General features: G+C 58.1%; 3 protein-coding genes across 4 annotated transcripts in view; 2 read left to right on the top strand and 1 right to left on the bottom strand.

Annotated features, from left to right (window-relative positions):
- The window catches only part of LOC135405784 (C-type lectin domain family 2 member D-like), a 64,633-nt gene that overhangs the window by 42,419 nt on the left and 1,638 nt on the right, over positions 1-20,576 (bottom strand). The window lies entirely within an intron of this gene.
- On the top strand, positions 1,868-4,231 carry LOC135404766 (class II histocompatibility antigen, B-L beta chain-like). The gene is made up of 4 exons (XM_064639502.1): positions 1,868-2,034; positions 2,532-2,801; positions 3,425-3,706; positions 4,008-4,231. The coding sequence occupies exons 1-4, from the start codon at positions 1,950-1,952 to the stop codon at positions 4,229-4,231; spliced, it is 861 nt and encodes a 286-aa protein (XP_064495572.1). The 5' UTR covers positions 1,868-1,949.
- Positions 7,111-9,490, top strand: LOC135404765 (class II histocompatibility antigen, B-L beta chain-like). The gene is made up of 5 exons (XM_064639501.1): positions 7,111-7,246; positions 7,733-8,002; positions 8,717-8,998; positions 9,265-9,392; positions 9,482-9,490. The coding sequence occupies exons 1-5, from the start codon at positions 7,162-7,164 to the stop codon at positions 9,488-9,490; spliced, it is 774 nt and encodes a 257-aa protein (XP_064495571.1). The 5' UTR covers positions 7,111-7,161.

Genomic DNA, 20,576 nt, shown 5'->3' with positions numbered 1-20,576 from the left:
GTCACGTGTAGAGCTCAAACATCCTGAAAACAGGGAGGTTTGTGCAATGTCAATCCACCCAAAACCCCAAAATACAGGGTTTTGGAATATTCAGACCCCAAAAATCTTGGGAACATGGGGGTATGGGCTCTCCTAGACCCTAAAACCAGCCAGGACAGGGGGGTTTGGGCACTCCCAGAGCCCAAAAGATTGGAAAAGAGAGGCTTGGACACACCCAGACTCCATCAGAATCCTGGGAACTGGGGTGTTTGGGCACTCTCAGACCCACAAAATCCTCAGAACAGGGGGTTTGGGACAGGTCAGACCCCAAAAACCCAGGAAAAGGGGGCTTGGAAACATTCAGAGCCTGAAAAATCTGGGAACGTGGGGTTTGAGGTCTCCCAGCCCAAAAAACATCCTTGAAAAATGGGGTTTAGGTGCTCCCAGACCCACAAAATTGTGAGAACGGGGATTTGGGCATTCACAGGCCCCCAAAATTTTGAGAACAGGGGGGTTTGGGCACACTCAGAGTCACAAAATCTCGGGAATAGGGGGTTTGATCACTCTCAGCTCCTCTAGTCTTGGAAAAGAGGGGTTTGGGCACCATCAGTGTCTAAAAAACAAGGGAACAGGGGAGTTGGGAATATTCAGACTCCAAAAATCCTAGGAACACAGAAGTATGGGCTTTCCTATACCCTAAAAGTCCTGGGAAGAAGTGGGTTTCGGCACTCGAAGACCCTAAAATGTTAGAATAAAGGGGTTAGGACACTCCCAGACCCTACAACTCCTGGGAACAAGGGGGTTTGGGCATCCCAGATGTTAAAAATCCTGGAGAAAGGCAGTTTGGACACACCCAGACTCCCAAAATCCTGGGAACAGGGGGGTTTGAGCAGTGTCAGCCTCCCAATAAACCAGGAACAGGGGTGTTTGGGATGTCCCAGAACCATAAAATCCTGGAAAAGAGGGTTTATTTACTCCCAGACCCCTTAAATTGTGTGAACAGGAGGGTTGGGCACTCCCAGTTCCTCAAATCTTAAAAAAGAGTGGTTTGGGCACCATCAGCATTTAAAAAACACGGGAACAGGGGGGTTGGGAACATTCAGACCCCAAAAATCTTAGGAACACGGGGGTATGGGCTCTCCTAGACCATAAAAATCCCAGGAACTGGTGGTTTAGGGCACTGTCAGATCCAACATATTGGAAAAGAGGGGCTTAGACACTCCCAGACCATAAAACTGCTGGGAAAGGGAGGATTTGGGCATTCCAGACCCCAAAAATCCTGGGAACAAGGGGGTCTGGGCACGCCCAGAAAAAAAATTATAGGAATAGGGAGGTTGGGAACATTCAGAGCCCAAAAATCTCGTGAGCAGGGGGGTATGGGCTCTTCTAGACCCTAAAAGTCAAAGAAACAAGGTGGATAGAACAGTTCCAGATCCGAAAATACTGGAATAGTTTTGGCAATCCCAGACCCATAAAATCCTGGGAACAGGGGCTTAGGAAAACACCCAGACCCTAAAAATCCTAGGAAAAGGGGCGTTTATTCAAATGTCAGCACCCTAAACTCCCATGAACAGGGGGGTTTGGGCACTGTCAGCCCCCAAAAATCCTGGAAAACAGAGGTCTAGCTGCTACCAAACCCCAAAACTTGCGAGAACAGAAGGACTTGGGAATTCCCAGATCCCCGGAATTGTGAGAATAGTCGGGGTTTGGGCACACCCAGACCTCCAAAATCCTGGAAAAAGGTGGTTTGGCTGCCGCGGGGGCCCCCAACGGCCCTCAGCCAATCCCAAAGCGCCCACGCCGCCCGCGCCCAATCCCAGCGCGCCGCGCTGATGACTCATCAGTCGCCGGCAAGACGCCTCGAAAAAAGGGCCCCAACTGCGCCCTCAGCCAAGCCCAGCGCGCCCCAAACCCCCAAAACGGCGCCGCCCGGCTGGTTTGGGGCTGTCAGCAGCTGTCCGGCGCTGGGCATGGAGCGTGTGCGGGGAGCTGGGGCCGTGCTGGCGGTGCTGGTGGTGCTGGGAGCCCCCCCGGCTGCGGGCGAGGAGCTGTCGGGTGAGCGGGGGGTGGGAAAGGGGGGGAAAGAAGGGAGAAAAGAGGGGGTGGGAGCCCAAAAAATGGAGTGGGAGTGGGGTTGGAAGGCCCGGCCTGAGTGACAGGGTGGTGGGAGCCCCAAAGTGAGGGCGGGGGAGTCTGGGGATTGGGGAGACAGTGGGAAAGGGGTTGGAGAGCGGGGAAAGGGGTGGGTGGGAGAGCAGGTAGAGGGGTGCCCTGGGGGTCCCTGGGTGTCCCTTGAGCCCTGGAGCGGTTCCCTGGGGCTCTGGAGGGGTCGGATCAGAACTGGGGGGGGTCCCCAACCCCCGTGTCCATCCCCGGGGGGCTGATGGAGGGTTCCCCCCGAGCCAAGAGCCGGTGCTGGGGCATCCGTGGGGCAGAGGGGGGTGGGAAAGGGGGGTCCGGGGTTGCCCCCTGAGCTCCCACCCTGCTGTGGGGGGCTGGGGGATGATGGGGGGGGGACGGGGCACCCCCTGACCCGTGTCCTGCACACACAGGGGTGTTCCAGAGGATCACAAAACGCGAATGTCACTTTATCAACGGCACCGAGCGGGTGAGGCTCCTGGAGAGGTACATCTACAACCGGGAGCAGCTCCTGCACTTCGACAGCGATGTGGGGGTCCATGTGGAGGACACCCCGCATGGGGAGAAGTTTGCCAGGAGCTTGAACAGCCAAAAGGAATATATGGAGTACACACGGTCAGCTGTGGACTGGTACTGCCGGCACAACTACAGGGTCGTCACCCCGTTCACCGTGGAGAGGAGAGGTGAGCGTGGGGCAGAGCGGGTCCCCTCGGCCCCTGCCCCGGAAATGACCTTGGAGCCCCTCAAACCCTCCCTGGGAATCACCCCAGACCCCTCAGCCTCCCTGGGCCAGTCCCCGTGGCCTTTTGTCCCCTCCCAGTCCATCCCAATCCCTCCCAGTCCCTCCAAGCCCGTCCAATGCCCCCTAGTCTGTCCTAGTCCATTCCAGTTTTTCTGAGTCCATCCCAGTCCATCCCAGTCTCTCCCAGTGCCCAACCCCCCTGGGGCCACCGAGCTCACGCCCCTCAGCCAATCCCAGCGCGTCTCTCTGATGACGCTCCAGTTGCCAGGCAGACCCAAACCAAAGGCTTCCCTCACCACGACTCAGCCTCCCAGTCCCGATCGCTTCCTTCGCAGTCCACACCAGTCACTCACAGACCCTCTCAGTCCATTCCCAGTCGTTCTCACTTCACCCTCAGGTCTCCCAACTCTCTTCCCCAGTGCCCCCCCAGCCCCTCCCCTTCTAACCCAGTCTATTCCCAGACCCTCCCAGTGCCATCCCAATCCCTCCCAATGTCCTCCAAGGCCTCTCCCCTCCCTCCCAGTGCCCCCCAGCTCAGCCCAGTGTCTCCCCCGTCCCTCCCAGTGCCCCCCAGCGTGTCCATCTCGCTGGTGCCGTCGAGCTCCCAGCCCGGCCCCAGCCGCCTGCTCTGCTCCGTGATGGATTTCTACCCTGTGCCGGTGCAGGTGAGGTGGTTCCAGGATGGGCAGAAGGTGCTGAAGGACGTGGTGGTCACCGACATGGTCCCCAACGGGGACTGGACCTACCACGTGCTGGTGAAGCTGGAAATCCCCCCCCGGCGCGGGGTCACCTACAGCTGCCAGGTGGAGCACGTCAGCCTGGAGCACCCCCTCAGCCGGCACTGGGGTACGGCCCGGCCCCCCCCAGCACCGGGGGCACACTGGCAGGGGGGCCGGGGCGGAAACGGGGCAACTGGGGGCGACTGGGAGGGAGTTTGGTGGGTGCTGGGGGTGCTGGGAGGGGGTGGGGAGGGTCCTAAAGGGGCCGGGAGGGGCCGGGTGGGATCCCTGGCGGGGCTGGGAAGGGACTGGCAGGAGGTTGGAGGGACCCCCGGGTGGGCTGGGGGAGAGCGGGCCGGGCTCTGTGGGGTGCCGGGGGGTGCGTGGGAGGAGGTTTTGGGGGTGCTGACCCCCCCGGCTCCCCCCAGAGATGCCACCAGACACCGTCCGCAGCAAGATCCTGGTGGGGGTCGGGGGCTTCGTCTTGGGCTTGGTCTTCCTGGCGCTGGGGCTCGGCTTCTACCTGCGGGAGAAGGTAAAGGGGGGTCCCCAAAGGGGGGGCGTGTCCCCCCCTTGCTCTCCCACAGCCTCTGGGCCTCCCCTGCCCCCCACCCCGCTCTCACCCCCTTTTCTCTCCCCACAGAGCTCCTGAGCCAACGGCGGCCGCAGCCCCTCCCCGTGGCCTCGGGCCCAGCCGGGACCCCCCAAACCCTGCGCTCATTTGGGGGGGTCGCCCGTCCCCCCCTTCCCTGCATTTCTTCCCACACTAACCAGCTGTTCCCAGTGTTCCCAGTAAAGCTTCTCAGTGCTCTGCAGTCCTGGGTGTTGGGGGCAGTGATGGGGGGGCTCCAAAAATCCCAACAACCAGGGGTTTGGGTACTCTCAGACCCTCAAATTCCTGGGAAAAGTGAGAATTGGAAAAATGTCAGCCCTCCAAGACAAACAAACAGGGGTGTTGAGGCATTCCCAGATCCGAAAAGATTAGAAAAGAGGGGCTTGGACACTCCCAGACTCCAGAAATCCTGGGAACAGGGGCGGGCTGGGCACTCCCAGACCGAAACAGTCCTGGAGAAAGTTGTTTTGGGCACATGCAGAGGCCCAAGATTCTGGGAGGGCTTGGACAATCCCAGACATCAGAAATTCTGGGAACAGGGGTTTTGAGAACATCCAGAGCACAAATATCCTTGGAATGGGGGGGGGGGGGGGGGGGGGGTTGGGTACTTGCAGAGCCCAAAATAATGGAAAACAGGGGATTGAACACTCCCAGACCCACAACATTCTGGGGACAGGGGGGTTTGGGCACTCCCAGCTCCTCAAATCTTGGAAAAGAGGGGTATTGGCACCATCAGTGTCTGACAAGCAGAGGAAAAGGGGGATTGTGGACATTCAGACCCCAAAAATCTTGGGAACACGTGGGTGTGGGCTCCTCTAGACCCTAAAAATCCCAGGGACAGGGGAGTTGGGACACTACCAGACCTGAAAATATTGGAGAAAAAGGGTTAGGAAACTCCCAGACTTCATCAAAATCCTGGGAACGGGGGGTTTTGGGCACCTTCAGACCCACAAAGTCCTGGGAAAAGGGGGGTTTGGGGCACTCTCAGACCCTCAAAATCCTGTGAAAAGGGGGTTTGGACAAATGTCAGCCTCCTAAACCCCCATGAACAGTGGGGTTTGTGCTCTCCCAGCCACCAAAAAATCTTGGAAAAGAGAAGTTTAGGTACTCCCTGGCGCCCAAAATTGTGAAATCAGAGGGGTTTGGGCACTCTCAGACCCCAAAACATTGGAAAAGAGGGGTGAGGACACTCCCAGAACCTAAAAGTCCGTGGAACAGGGGGGTTATTGGGAACCCTTGGCCACTCAGAACCTCATTTCAACGTATCCAGAACACCCCAAACCCCATCCCCAGAAATCCGGGACCCCCCAAAACCCACCTCGGACCCCCCAAGGCCCGGGCGGGGTCAGCAGCAGCAGCAGCCAATGGGAGCGAGCGCAGTTGTTGCGTCATCAGTTGCCGGGCAGACGACTTCCGAACTGAGCCCCGATCGGGCTCAGCCAATCAGAGACCGCCCTGAGCTCGTTTTTTGGTCAACGGGGGCACTCCCAGACCCCCAAAATCCTGGAGAAAGAGGGGTTTGGACACATCCAGACCCTAAAAATCCTGGGAAGGGGGTTTTGGACGTTCCCAGCCCCCCCAAAAACCAGGGAACAGGGGATTTGGGAGCATTCAGACACTAAAAATTTTGGGAACATGGGGGTATGGGCTCGCCTAGATGCCTAAAATCCCGGGAACAGGGGGGTTTGGGCACTCCCAGAGTACAAAATATTGTGGGAAAAGGGGGTTTGAGTACTCCAAGATCCCCAAAAATCATGGAACGGGGGGGGAGGGGGGGGGGGGGCGGTGGGTATATCCAGAGCCCAAAAATCCTGGGGACAGGGGGCTTGGGACACTCCGAGACCTCCAAGATCTTGGAAAAACGGGGTTTGGGCACTCCCAGACACTAAAAATCCCGGGAACAAGGTGGTTGGGCACTCCCAGACCCCCAAAATCTCGGGAACAGGGGGGTGTGGGCTCTCCCAGACCCTAAAAATCATGGGGAAAGGTAGTTTGGACACATCCAGAGCACAAAAATCTTGGAAACAGGGGGGGGTTGGGACATGTCAGCCCCCCCAAAAACCCATGAAATGGGGGGTTAGATCACTCCCAGATCCAAAAAATATTGGAAAACGGGGGTTTGGACACTCCCAGAGCACAGAAATCCTGGGAACGGGGTGGTTTGGGTACCCTCAGACCCCCAAATCCTGGGAACGAGGGGGTTTGGGCACTCCCAGACCCTCAAAATCCTCGGAAGAGGGGGTTTGGGCACTCTCAGACCCTCAAAATCCTGGGAAAGGGGGGTTTGGACAAATGTCAGCCTCCTAAACCCCCATGAACAGGGCGTGTATGGGCTCTCTCAGCAACCAAACATCCTAAAAAATGGGGTTTAGGTGCTCCCAGACCCCAAAAATAGGGAGAACAGGAGGGTTTGGGCATCCCCAGACCCACAGAATTGTGGAAACAGAGGGGTTTGGGCATCCCCAGAGCCACAGAATTGTGGGAACAGAGGGGTTTGGGCATACCCAGACCCCAAAACGTTGGAATAGAGGGGTTAGGACACTCCCAGACCCTAAAATTCCTGGAACAGGGGGCGTTTGGGCACTCCCAGACTCCCAAAATCCCGGGAACAGGGGGGTTATTGGGCACCCGCGGCCACCCAGATCATCATTCCAACTCATCCAGATCACCTTAAATCCCATCCCCAGGAATCCGGGACCCCTCAAAACCCACCTTGGACCCTCCCCAACCCCGGGGCTGCCGCGGGGGCCCCCAACGGCCCTCAGCCAATCCCGAAGCACCCACGCCGCCCTCGCCCAATCCCAGCGCGTCGCGCTGATGACTCATCAGTTGCCGGGAGGATCAGGCTCCAACACGGCCCCAAACCGCCGCCGGCCTTTGCCCTCAGCCAATCCGATCGCGACCAAAAAGCCCCCAAAACGGCGCCGCCCGGCTGGTTTTGGGCTGTCAGCAGCTGTCCGGCGCTGGGCATGGAGCGTGTGCGGGGAGCTGGGGCCGTGCTGGCGGTGCTGGTGGTGCTGGGAGCCCCCCCGGCTGCGGGCGAGGAGCTGTCGGGTGAGCGGGGGGTGTGAAAGGGGGGGAAAGAGGGGAGAAAAGAGGGGGTGGGAGCCCCAAAAAAGTGAGTGCGAGGGGGGTCGGAAGGGGCGGAGTGAGTGGCAGAGGGGTGGGAGCCCCAAAGTGAGGGCAGGGGAGTCTCGGGGGTGAACGGAAAGGGGTGGGAGAGGGGGGCAAGGGGGTGTGGGAGAGCAGGCAGAGGGGTGCCCTGGGGGTCCCTGGGTGTCCCTCGAGCCCTGGAGCAGTTCCCTGGGGCTCTGGGAGGGTCGGATCGGCAGTGGGGGGGTCCCCAACCCCGCTGTCCATCCCTGGGGGGCTGATGGGGGGGTTCCCCCCCAAGCAAGAGCCGGTGCTGGGGTGTCCGCGGGGCAGAGGGGGGTGGGAAACGGGGGTCCGGGGTGGCCCCCTGAGCTCCCACCCTGCTGTGGGGGGCTGAGGGATGATGGGGGGACGGGGCACCCCCTGACCAGTGTCCTGCACACACAGGGGTGTTCCAGTGGATGGTAAAGCACGAGTGTCACTTCATCAACGGCACCGAGCAGGTGAGGTTCGTGAAGATGCACATCTACAACCGGGAGCAGCTCCTGCATTTCGACAGCGATGTGGGGGTGTTTGTGGGGGACACCCCGTATGGGGAGAAGGTTGCCAGGGACTGGAACAGCGACTCAGAATTGATGGAGCGCGTACGGGCTGTGGTGGACACGGTCTGCCCGCACAACTACGAGATCATCACCCCATTCAGCGTGGAGAGGAGAGGTGAGCGTGTGGCAGAGAGGGTCCCCTCGGTCCCTGCCCCGGGAATGACCCTGGAGCCCCTCAAACCCTCCCTGGGAATCAACCCAGACCCCTCAGCCCTCAGCGTGCTCGTCCCGTGGCTTTCCCCCCCCTCCCAGTTCTTCCCAGTCCATCCCAGTCTTTCCCAGTCCTTCCAATGCCCCCTAGTCTGTCCTAGTCCATTCCAGTTTTTCTGAGTCCATCCCAGTCCATCCCAGTCTCTCCCAGTGCCCCCCGCGTCTCCACCCCCCTGGGGCCACCGAGCTCACGCCCCTCAGCCAATCCCAGCGCGTCTCTCTGATGACGCTCCAGTTGCCAGGCAGACCCAAACCAAAGAATTCCCTCCCCAGGACTCAGCCTCCCAGGCCCGATCGTTCCTTCCCAGTCCAGACCAGTCACTCCCAGTCCATCCCAGTCATTCCCAGTCCCTCTCACTCCACTCCCAGACCCTCTCGATCCACTCTTAGACCCTCTCACTCCATTCCCAGTCGTTCTCACTTCACTCCCACATCTCCCAACTCTCTCCCCAGTGCCCCCCCAGCCCAGCCCCTTCTCCCCCACTCTATTCCCAGTCCCTCCCACTACCATCCCAGTCCCTCCCACTGCCATCCCAGTCCCTCCCAACGCCCTCCAAGCCCTCTGCCCTCCCTGCCAGTGCCCCCCAGCTGAGCCCAGTGTCTCCCCCGTCCCTCCCAGTGCCCCCCAGCGTGTCCATCTCGCTGGTGCCGTCAAGCTCCCAGCCCGGCCCCGGCCGGCTGCTCTGCTCCGTGATGGATTTCTACCCTGCGCCGGTGCAGGTGAGGTGGTTCCAGGATGGGCAGGAGCTGCCGGAGCACGTGGTGGCCACCGACGTGGTCCCCAACGGGGACTGGACCTACCAGGTGCTGGTGCTGCTGGAAATCCCCCCCCGGCGCGGGGTCACCTACAGCTGCCAGGTGGAGCACGTCAGCCTGGAGCACCCCCTCAGCCGGCACTGGGGTACGGCCCGGCCCCCCCAGCACCGGGGGGGCGACTGGGGGCGACTGGGAGGGAGTTTGGGGTGCTGGGGGGGATGGGAGGGGGTGGGAGGGTCCTAAAGGGGCCGACAGGGGCTGGGTGGGATCCCTGCAGGGGCTGGGAAGGGACTGGCAGGAGGTTGGAGGGACCCCCGGGTGGGCTGGGGGAGAGCGGGCCGGGCTCTGTGGGGTGCCGGGTGGTGCGTGGGAGGAGGTTTTGGGGGTGCTGACCCCCCCGGCTCCCCCCAGAGATGCCACCGGACACCGTCCGCAGCAAGATCCTGGTGGGGGTCGGGGGCTTCGTCTTGGGCTTGGTCTTCCTGGCGCTGGGGCTCGGCTTCTACCTGCGGGAGAAGGTAAAGGGGGGGTCCCCAGGAGTCATGTCCCCCCCTTGCTCTCCCACAGCCTCTGGGCCCCCCCTGTCCCCCCAGCCCTTTTTCTCTCACCCCCTTTTCTCTCCCCACAGAGCTCCTGAGCCGCCGGCGGCCGCAGATCCTCCCCGTGGCCTCGGTCCCAGCCGGGACCCCCCAGTCCATCCCCACGCTGAGTTTGGGGGGTCGTGTGTCCCCCCTGGCCCTGCTTTTATTCTGACCCCAGCTGGCTGCTCCCAGTGTTCCCAGGAAAGCTTCCCAGTTCTCCCCAGTCCCTGTTACTGGGGGGCAGTGAGGGCAGGGGGGAGGGGATCCCTGTCATAGCTTTACTTCTTCTAAAAAACCAAGCAGGAATTCTTCTTTCCCCTGCCCCACTGGAAAAGAAAGATGTTCAATGGGGGAGGGGGCTTTGCCTTGGGTGACTCACACCCACAAAAGAACTGGCCCAGCCCACATTGCAGGTTGGGAGCCCTCAGAAGGCTCTGGGGAGGTGGAGTTTTTTGCTTTCTCCTGGGCAATGGGCAAGGCCCTTCACTTTGGCCTTAACTCAGGCAAGGGGTGTGTTGGAGAGGCTCCGAGGTCCTTTTGTTCTCGGCCTGCTCATCTGGCTGTTTGCTGGTTCCCGTTTGCCTTCGTTTCCTGCGCCCTGTTCTGCCCCCAACCCGGACCTGCTCGGACTTCATGGGAGAGGTTTGACCCCCCTAGAGAGGAACCTTTTGGGGAGGAGGTCGTCCTTTCCCTCCTGCGCTCCCGTGTTGGCAGTGGCGTGTGTTCATCGGCCAAAAGGGGGAATTCCCGGCCACAGCCAGCCACAGACAGCGGGAGTTTCGTGGGAAGAGCCTCTTTTTCTCCTTTTCCACTTTTTCCCCTTTTTGTTGTTCTGCCAATACACAGATATCCTTTAATAAAGAGATGTTATTTTTCCTTTTTCCATACTTCCTCAACTGGAATCTCTTAATTTCAGATTTACAGTTGCTTAGAGGGAGGAGTTTGGTTTTCCTCATAACTCATCCCCCTTAGCAAAACACTTCAGCCTCACTCAACTGAGACAGAGGTGCTGCCCCATGCTCCTGCCCTTGCCATTGCACATCCCCACATCCCAGAGCCCCAGCAAGAGCCCTGAGGAATGAGGCAGGCACAGGATCTCCCTTCCCAGGGGCTGGGGGTCAGGCCTTGGCCCTTTGCAAGAAGAAAACAAAGCCAGATTTATTCAGCATCACAGACCGCGGGACTTTGCTTGTCCCCACCTGTCATCACTGCCTCCAGTTTTCGGCTCTAACTGGAAGCAGAGGACAATTTCTGAGTGCTGGCCCTCAGTGGGACCCATTAACGCCAGGAGAAACTGTGGACTTGGATCAGACTTGGAATTCTTCAGAGGTTTCTTTAACTTGCTCTTTGTCTGATGTTCAGGGACTCATCCCCAACCCCCGAGGGTCATTCAGTGCCTGGGGCTGTGTCTGTGCTGCTGAGCTGGGCCGGGCTCCTGGCACACAGGGAGCTCCTGGCAAGCGGGCAGCGCTGCAGAGAGACAGCTCTGCCCAGGAGCAGCTCCTCTGCACAGCCCAGCAGGGCTGAGGGCACTGCCAGGGCAGCTCAGGGACACCAGCAGGGTACACACAGAGCTTCAAGGGGCTCAGGGTTGGGAGGGTGACTGAGAGCTCCCTGCAGGAGGAATCTTGGCAGGGCTGCACAGGGGCAGTCTGGGGCTGCAGGGCAGTGCAGGGGCAGCTCCTGGAGCCATCTCCTAAAGCTGGTCCAGCCCCAGCTGATGGGATGGGTGAGGAGGGGGCTGTTGGGGAGCACTTTGGCAGCTGTGAAGCCGGGGGTGCAACCAGGGGTGCCCAGGGCTGTGGGGCAGAGCAGGGTCCTGCAGCCCAGGGCACTGCTGGGCAGGGACTCTGCTGCCTGCCAGGGGCAGCTCTCAGCTGGCCCAGGGAGCTGCTCCAGGGCTGGGGAAGAAGGGCTGTGGGCAAGGAGCAAACCCCAATTGACAGGGGAAGGCAGGGCAGGGCCCTTCTGCTGTCGAGACGGTGCAGCACATGTCAGGAATGATCACAGCTCCAAATGACTGCTGGGGGTTTCTAAGAGGAATTTTCAGGAAATGCAGCAAGGCAGGGGCATCCTGAAAGGGAAAGATCCTGTACTTCCAGTGTTCTGCTTCAGGTTCCCAGGGACGGGCAATGGGAAAGATCAATTCATGTCTCCATTCAGGAGGAAGCATGGAAAATCCAAAGCTGTTCTTCTCTGACGGCAATGGTGCAGGGAGTTTCAGAAATCAGCCCCCTGGGCCTCACAGGCAGCAGCAGTGGTGCTTTTCCAGCCTCCTCAGAGTTGCTCTGCTGTTGCCATCAGAGCCTGCCCAGCCAGAGGTGCCCCTGGCACCAGAATGCCCTGTGCTGGGAGGGCTCTGCAGGGCAGAGCTGAGCACCCAGGGCTGGGATGGGCTCTGGATGCACTGCCAGGGCCCAGCCCTGGGCACAGGGAAGCAGCTGCTGGCAGGGACAGCTCCAGGCAGCAGAGCCTGAGCACTCCTCTGCATCGCTCTCTGCTCAGCTGCACAGGGAAAGAGGGAAGAGTTGGGAGGAATTGATTTGGCAAGTGGAGTCTTCACAAAAACCCACTTTTTTTCCAGGCATCTTTGAAGTGGATCATCCAGCAACAGAGAGGTGCAAATAGCACAGGGAACCTGTGTGCTGTGCAGCAGGTCACTTGTGGGCAGAGCAGCTCTCCTGAGTCTGCACTGGGGCACAGGGAGCCCTTTGGGACCTCAGAGCTGTCCAGGGTTCAGGCTGAGAGCAATGGGGAGGGTGAGAATTCCTGCCTGGTCATGGAAAGTGCTCTCGCTGAGCAGCACAGAGCTGAGCTGAACAAAGTTCCCCCAAAGAAATCCAAAGAATTTGGAGGAGATTGTAAAGCAGCAGAGGATTGACTCAAGGCAGCCCTGCCCTGACTGTGCTGCCTCTCCTGTCCCCTCCCCAGCGCGGGACGCGCAGAGGCCGCCCGGCTCCCCCCAGCCAAGGCCTGCCGGGCCCCGCCAGCAGCGGCTGCTGGCCCAGTCACTTCCAGTCACTCCCAAGAGGATCCCAGTTGCCCTCAAGGTGGTCCCAGTTGCTCCCAGTCCCCCCCACGATGGTTCCTTTCCCTCTCAGGGTCTCCCAGTCTGAGTCCAGTCTGGCCCCAGGCACATTCAGTCACTGCCTGGAGGAGGCCATTTGCCCCTGCATGGTCCCAGTTGCTCCCAGGATGATCTCAGTATGTGTCCAGTATGTGTCCCAGTATGGCCCCAGGAACTTGCAGACACTTGCAGTACAAATCCAGTTTGATCCCAGTAATCCCAGTATGGTTGCAGTGCCTCTCCCATACTCCCAGTAGTATTGCAGTCACTCCCAGGATGGTCCCAGTATGAGCCCAGCAGGGGCCCAGCTGCTCCCACTATGAGTCCAGTTGCCCCCAGTGTGGTTGCTCCAGGATGGATCAGGAATGGGGACCCCTCTGTGCCCCCCCCTTGTGTCACCCTGTTCTGGGGGAGCTTTGGGGGGACATCTGCACCCCAACACAGCATCCAACACATTCCAAAGTGTGCTGGGACCCCCTTGAACCTGGGAATTGAGGGGAACCATGGAAAACCCTTGTCAGAGAGAAAATTGGGTGACCCGAGTCCTGGATGCTTTTAGGAAAGAGGTCTGAACATTTCTCGACTAATGGAGGGGGGTGACTTTTTTATTCTTGACCTTTCCAGTTCTCCATTTGGGGGCAGGATGTCCTCTGGGCCAAGGTTTTGTTCCCTTTGCAGTGAGTGCAGCCTCAGAGGGCTGAGCCCTCTCTGGCTGGGCTTGGCCTCTCCTGCAGAGACTCAGGCCTGGCTGGGCTGCCCCAGGCAGACGCTGCAGGAAGAAGAGCTCAGGCCGCCTGGCTCTGGTGTCCCTGGGGCTCAGCCTGTGCCCCATTGCTGTGCAGGGGCTGAGCCCCACCTCTGCCTCGGGGCCTTGGCCAAAGGGCTGGCAAGGAAGAGGCCCAGCAGCCTTGGGGCCTGCCCAGCTTTCCTCCTCCCTGGGGGCTCTCAGTCCTCCCCTGACACCGTGGGGGCCCAAGGCCTTGCTGGCTTCGGGCTCACGGCCCGCCGGCACCATCCCAGCGGCCTGACCCCCCTCCTTCCCCTCTCTCCAGCCTCTCCTGCCTTTTCTGGCAAGGGGCCATCCAAGGAAAACCCCGGTTCTCAGCAATGGCACCTGTGGCACGGCTGCAAGGCTCGAGTGGGCCAGGCAAGAGCAGGAGCACCGAGAGCCTGAGGAGCCAGGAGATGCCCTGGCTGGGCATCGTGCTGCTGCGGGACGAGCTGACACCTCTGCACAGTCTCTGCCCGTCCCTGCCAGCCGACTTCTGCCCAGGCTCTGGGCACGGGGACGCAGCGCTGACAGTTTTCAGCCACCGCGCTGTTCCACAGAGGCTGTGATGTCACAAGGCCCTTGCCTGGCAGCCAGGAGATGGGCAAGGCAAGGCAAGGACGGAGCCTCTGAGCCACCAGCACGCTGTCCCCAAAAGCTGGGGTGGCACAGAAGCCCAGAGTCCCTGAGGTTGGCAGAGACTTGGGAGATCAACCGGGGTCCAGCCTACGCCCCATCCCCAGCACGTCAAGCAGAGCACGGCACTCAGTGCCATGGCCAGTCTTTGCTTAAACACCTCCAGGGACGGTGACTCCACCACCTCCCTGGGCAGCCCATTTCAATACCTAATCCCTGTTTCTCTCCAAAAAGTCCTGCTCCTGTCCCTGACAAACAGCCCCTGACAGGCAGGTCCTCGTGTCCTCTTGTCCTGTCACCTGTTGCCTCGGAGAAGGGGCTGACCCCCACCTGGCTCCAGCCTCCTGTCAGGAAGTTGTGGACAGGGTGAAGGTCAGCCCTGAGCCTTCTCCAAGTTGGAGAAGCCCAGCTCCCTCAGCTGCTCCTCACAGGACATGCACTGCAGACCCTTGCCCAGCTCCATTGCCCTGCTCTCCACCCACTCCAGCCCCTCAAGGTTCTCCCTGAATTGAGGGGCCCAGAGCTGGACACAGCACTCCAGGGGTGGCCTCACCAGTGCCCAGTCCAGCAGAAGAATCACTGCCCTGCTCCTGCTGCCACACTCTTTCTGATCCAGGCCAGCCTGCCCTTGGCCTTCTTGCCCACCCGGGCACCCGCTGGCTCAGGTTCAGCCTCTGTCCACCAGCACCCCCAGGGCCTCTCCCACGGGGACCCTTTGCAGCTCCTCTGCCCCCAGCCTGGAGCTGCAGGGGGTTCTTGTGGCCAGAGGCCCCAAAGGCACCAAAGGCACTCTTGAACCTCATGCCCACGGGCTCGGCCCAGAGGTCCAGCCTGGCCAGGTCCCTCTGCACAGCCTTCCTGCCCTCCAGCACATCCACACTGCAAGCCAGCTTGGGGTCCTCTGCCAATTTGCTCATGGAAGACTCAATGCCCTCCTGCACATCCCCACGAAAAATAGGCAACAGGACTGGGCCTGTTACCCAACAAGTTCTAGTGCTTGACAAAGGAGCCCACCCAGCAGTGGGGAGAAACTGCTGGCAGGAGATTGAATGGGGGCAATAGACAATGGATGATGGACAAGTTCTGGGCCATGGCCATTTGTTAGAAAAACAAAGTAAAAGTTTAAGGCCTGTGTCATGGTTTGAGATAGTCCCCAAATCCAATTCCCTAGTTCCATTCCCCCCTCCAACATCTCAACCTAATGTGAGATGGGTTTTTCCAGACAAAACACACCAGACTCAAAGTGGGGGAAAGGGAATATATTACAATGACTGTACAAATAAATATAACATCACATTATACACACGATTGCAACTATCTCTACCATGACATATAGTATTTACAGTGGATCAGGTCTCCTCTCCCCTCCAAATAAAAGTCCAGGAGGGAAAGAAGGACAGATCCCTTCCAGTCCTTAAGCAGCAGGATCTTCTAATGCAGCAGGTTCTGTCTCTCTTCTCCACATGCAGCAGCTGACAGCTGGCTTTCTGCCAGCACTCAACGAGGGAGGTATCAAACTCCCCCGGCCCCATCGCCTCACCCGAGGGGTCTTCCGTGGGCTTCGTAACCCCAGACAAGGTCGTATCACCACGTCATATCACGAAGACACAGGGGGGTCTTCGTGAAGGTCTGGTATCTCTTGCAGGAGACTCAGCTCCTTCTTGCAGGGCCTCTGTGCCACTGTCTCTCAGGCTGCCACCGCGGCAGCAGTGCAAGGGGGGGGGAGCCAAGGTCAACTCCCCCTGCATTCCATCTGGCCGTCCCAGTCCAGCTCCGGGACGCTCTGAGCTTCTCAGCTTCTCTCTCTCTAGTGCTACATGTCCAAGGCTCCTCTAAAATAGGAGTCCATGTCCCTCTTCTCCAAGAGGGTCTCCAAGGGAGTTTTGGGGGATCTGGCACAGTCTCTTACCCCAAACTCTGTCTCTCTGCTGCTCTCTTCTTCTCCTCCCTTTCCAGGAGTCTTCTCTCCGGTGCTGCATGTTGTTTCTGCTGCTTCTTCAGTTCAGGTCTTATCTCTCTGGCTCTCTGCCACCGTTTCTCTGGTCAGTCTCGGCTGCTGCTCTGTGCCCATGGAGAAAAACATCTCCCGGCATAACTACAGGCACCCAGCCCAGCTTTATGCTGTTCCAGGTCCCTGCAGCCCCCAGCCAGAGGCTGGGAGGCCCCAGAGGGCCCAAGGGGCTTAGAGCCCCTTCCTCGTGGCCCTACAACATGGCCACCTCTCCTCCAACAACCAAAAACTACAACTCATCTCTTCCGGTCTGGTTGTGATATGTTTACATTTTTGCAGGAGCGCCCATTGGGCAGAACTTCAAAACTTCCAAGGGTTTCCACCCCTTGGGGTCTACCACTTTTCAGCCTCTGGGGGAAAACAAGGTCCAAACCACGACAGCCTGCCATATTTCAGTGGTCAGAGACCTGGCAGAGAAATCTATTTTTGAGACCTGGGCACCAAGAAGGCAGAATTTCTAAACCACAAAGACCCTTAGAGAAACCAGAGACAAAGACAAAATGAACACAGTTACTGAGGCACTCTCTATCTAGGGAAAAGACAAGAAAAGGACAAAAATTGTGGACTAAGTATCATGCAAAGTGAGAAATCAAGAGCCAATAGAAGAGAGAAGAAGAATTCCTGCAGAGAACTGGTAAACCAATGGACAGGAATTCCTTTGTCTGCTAAAATGTAAAAAGAGTTAAAAGTTTTGAGAACTGATGTACAGGTGTTAGAGAGCAATTCCTTTGTCCCTTCAGTGCTGAATGAAGTAGGGTCACCTCTGGAACCCAACCAACTGCTCAGAGATTTTATTCCCTGGCTTTCGCTGACAGTTTCTGGGGACCCAGATGAGACAAAGCAGCGTCGACAGGGCAGAGCAGAGGAATCGTTGGCCCTGCAGCGTGTACCAAAGGAGTTTTGGGGAGATCTTCCAGTTCCCTGGTCTGGAGAGTTCACCACACCTTCTTTTCTGGGAAAAAGAACAGGCCATGAATTTTGGGGACTTGATTTTAAGGCCTTTTGCCTGCACATAAGGCACAGCAATGGGAAGGACGCAGCGTGAGGCTGAGAGGTTTCTGTCATGGTTTGTGGGCTTGGGTGAGATTGGGCCAGAATTACAGGACACCTGTAAAATCTGGGCTTTGGGAAAGGTTGGGGAGGGTTGGGAAAGGTGTTCAAAGGGTGGTTTTGCCTGAGGTGTTAAACATGGGAGTGGGTCTATCTTCCCAATTCCCGAGGGAAGAGATCCCAGAAAGCTCCCCTGCGGGTTGTGTTTTAGGGAACAAGAGAAGAGACCGAGGGTAAGGGGTTTCCTTCCTGGAGGGAAGGGCTGTCGTTCACTTGCAGGAGCCCTGAGCTGAAATTGCCAGTCTGACTGCCCAAACTGAACACAGCTGAAGATTCCTGCCAGACAAAAAGGGCCAGGACAGAAAACTCTTGCTGCCAATGCAGTGCCCAGGGTGGCCCCCAACTGCATCTGAAACCTGAAGGTTCCAGGCTTTCTTTCCTGGGGGAAAGGCCGTGACATCCCAAAGAGTCCCGTGGCAGACAGGTGGGGCTGCACTGTGGGGGTGTGAGGTGTTGGTTCTTTGGTTTCCAGGGGCTATTCCAGAATGGAGAGGACAGGCTGTGGTATCACAAAGGGGCCCATGGCACATGGGTTGGGCAGCACTAGGGGCTGTGAGACATTGGTGTTTTGGTTTCCAGCAGCCATTCTGGAATGGAGGGGATAGGCCGTGACATCACAAGAGGGCCCATGGCACAAAGGTGGGGCTTCACTTTGGGGTTGTAGGGCGTTGGTTCTTTGGTTACCAGGGCCCATTCCGGAATGGAGAGGACAGGCTGTGACACCACAAAGGAGCCCTTGGCACACAGATGGGGTTGAACTGTCACATGGTGGGGGCTTGGTTCTTTGGTTTCCAGAGGCCATTCCACAATGGGGGCCAAAGGTGGTTTTGCAGAATAAAAGGTCGAAAACGGAAATTCCGCCTCAGAATTCCCACCCGTGGCTCCTGCTCGGAGTTGGCACCTGCTCCTGAAAAAGTTTTGGGGGGGTTCCCCTCGTTATTTTAGGGGTTTGGTGCCCCAGCTGAGCGTTGTTCTGTCACCACCGCTCGCGGTGCTGATATGTTATTTTGCAGAATAAAAGGTCAAAAATGGAGATCTCACCCAAAACTGAGGTTGTTTTGGTCAGCCAGGTCCTGCCTGGAGTCGGCACCCACTCCCCAGAGGATTTTGGGGGGGTTCTCCCCATTGTTTGGGGTATATTAAATTAGTCATCAATTCACCCCAAATGGTGGGTTTGGGATATAAAAATCAGTTATTAACACAATGAATGATTAGCACACAGTTATTAGTTCACAATTAATAATTGGTGGCTTTTCCCAAGGGCTTGGCTCCCGGCTCCAGCACTGGCAGCACTTTGGGGCCAGCCTGGGGGGTTTGGGGCTGGTTTTATCCTCTTGGTTTCCTCGTGTTTCCCACCCCGATGCTGCTGCAGAGGCTCAAGCCCAGTCCTCACCAGTTCATCCCAGTCCTCACCACTTCCTCCCTCGTGCTTATGGTGGCCAGGGAAGCTCCCAGGGCCTCACACCTTGCCCGGCCCATGGTCCAGTTGCCCTCAGCCTCAGAAAAATGATAACATTTTCCTTGGAAACCAGGCCAGGTGTCTGGACACACGTGGGAGAATTCCCGCTCAGAGAACCGGGGTTTGACACCGAGAACTGAAACACAGAAAGCTGAGTCAGACACGTGGGCAGCCCTGAAAAGCAGCAAAATGGGATTGATTCCTTGGGGGTTTTTTTCCAGTAGCTGGAAGAGGGAAACTGGGGATGATTCTCTTGGGAAATGTGTGACTGAGCGAGGAGCAGATGCCTCGAGCAAAGTGCAAAGCTCCCACTTTGGGAGCCTCCCTTGATGCCGGGAAGGTCCTGGGATCCTCCCACCTCCCAAAACAGAGGTGCTTGGCCCGGATCCTCCCCATGGGGGTGCCTGGGTGGGACTCACCAGTCACTGCTCCAGCCAGGCTCAAGGTGAGGATCCCCAGGAACACACTCAGAGCCAGGAGAACACGCACCTTGGGGGATGTTCTCCAGTCTGACTCGGTTCTGTAGGACCCCGGGGCAGGAAAGAGCAGGGTGAGGATGGCCTGGCTCCTCTCCCCTCTGCTTTGCCTTCCTGTGCTGGACCCTCAGTCCATCCCCAGCCCCACCCAGGACAGGGACCCCTCTGGGGGCTCAGGAGTCCTTCAGAGCCACTGATGTGTGTTTGAGGGCCTGGAGACGGATCTTCAGCCTCCAGAGGTGAATTCCCCAGAGTGGAATTCAGTGCAGCTGTGCCTGGGCTGCTCCACACCCACCCAAAGGCTTCATCCCCATCCCACTGGTGCCTCCCCGGAGCGAGATGCTCTTCCCACACCCGGCCCTCCCTCGGAAGGTTTGGGGTTTTCCCAGCATTACCCCATTTGCACTGTTTCTCTGGATCACTGCAGGTGTTCAGTGTTTCTTCCTGGATTGAAGAATTTGGCTTTTGGATTCCCTTCCCCATCGTGGCACAGAAACCTCATGGCCCGGGGCTGACGTTCTCCTGGGCTCTGTGGGGTGGACCTGCAGGGAGCTGAGACCTCCTGGGCCACAGCCCAGCCAGCCACAACAGCCCCTGTGGGGTTGGCACTGGCTCTCAGCCAGTTGTCGTGGTGCCAAGGGCAGTCTGGCAGGACTTTGTTCTGAGCTGAACACGCCTCTGGCACAGGAGGCAGCACAAAGGGCCTAGGGGAGGGGAGGGGAAAAGATAAGGGAGGGAAAGAGAGAGGAGGGACAAAGATTAAGGAGGAAAAAAACAACCCCAACAAATTAAGCAGAATGAAAGAGAAAGACAAGTTTAAAAACACTTTATTAAATAAATAAGCCATTGAGAGCTCACAGGTCAAAGGCAGCTGAAGTGTTTGCAAGGGACAGGAGCCTGTTCAGGGCTCAGGAGCTGCTGCCAAAAGGGAGGAAAAGGCACCAGGGCTTGGAGCAGAATTTGTGCTTTGGGGGCCCTTTTGCAAAAACACACAGGATGGAAAGTAGCCTGTGACAGTTCACAGCATCTCTTCTGCTCGGGTTTTCTGTTCGTGGCTCCACACAAGCTTCTTTTGCTCTGGTTTCTCCTCCCTGTGCCCACTGTTGCAGGAGCACGACCTGGTTCCCTGCACCCCAAACCAACAGGGACAGCAGCTTTTGGTCCTCTTGGGTCTTGTGTTAAGTTATCAGCAGCAACAGGAACATGTCCTGATAAACAGCAATATTTCGTTGCAAAAGTCAGCTCTGAAAGCTGCAAAGGTTTGATTGTGGGTAAACAGATGTGAAAAAAGCACAAAGTGGTTCCCTCAGAGGGGATTTGCAGGAGGAAACTCAAGGAGTGCTCAGATAACAGCGTTTCCAGAGCAGTGAGAGGGTTAAATTGGTAGGAGAAACAAACACAGGATGAGCCAGAAGGGGTGGTACTTCAGCACCCTGGGGGTTTCCAAAGTTGACAGTAAAAAGGCCAGACATTATGCAAGCTCTGAGCTGGAGCTGAGCGTGAAAGTGGGGGAGGGACCCTTAGATATGAAGGCTTGTTATTTTATAAACAAAACTATCAGGTGCCTGGACCTGCTTCATATGGCAGAAGCCCCAGTGCACAAGTTCAGGGCCC

Source organism: Pseudopipra pipra, chromosome W (genome assembly GCF_036250125.1).
Source record: "Pseudopipra pipra isolate bDixPip1 chromosome W, bDixPip1.hap1, whole genome shotgun sequence".
NCBI lineage: Eukaryota > Metazoa > Chordata > Aves > Passeriformes > Pipridae > Pseudopipra > Pseudopipra pipra.
This window is presented reverse-complemented; position numbering and strand designations above follow the sequence as displayed.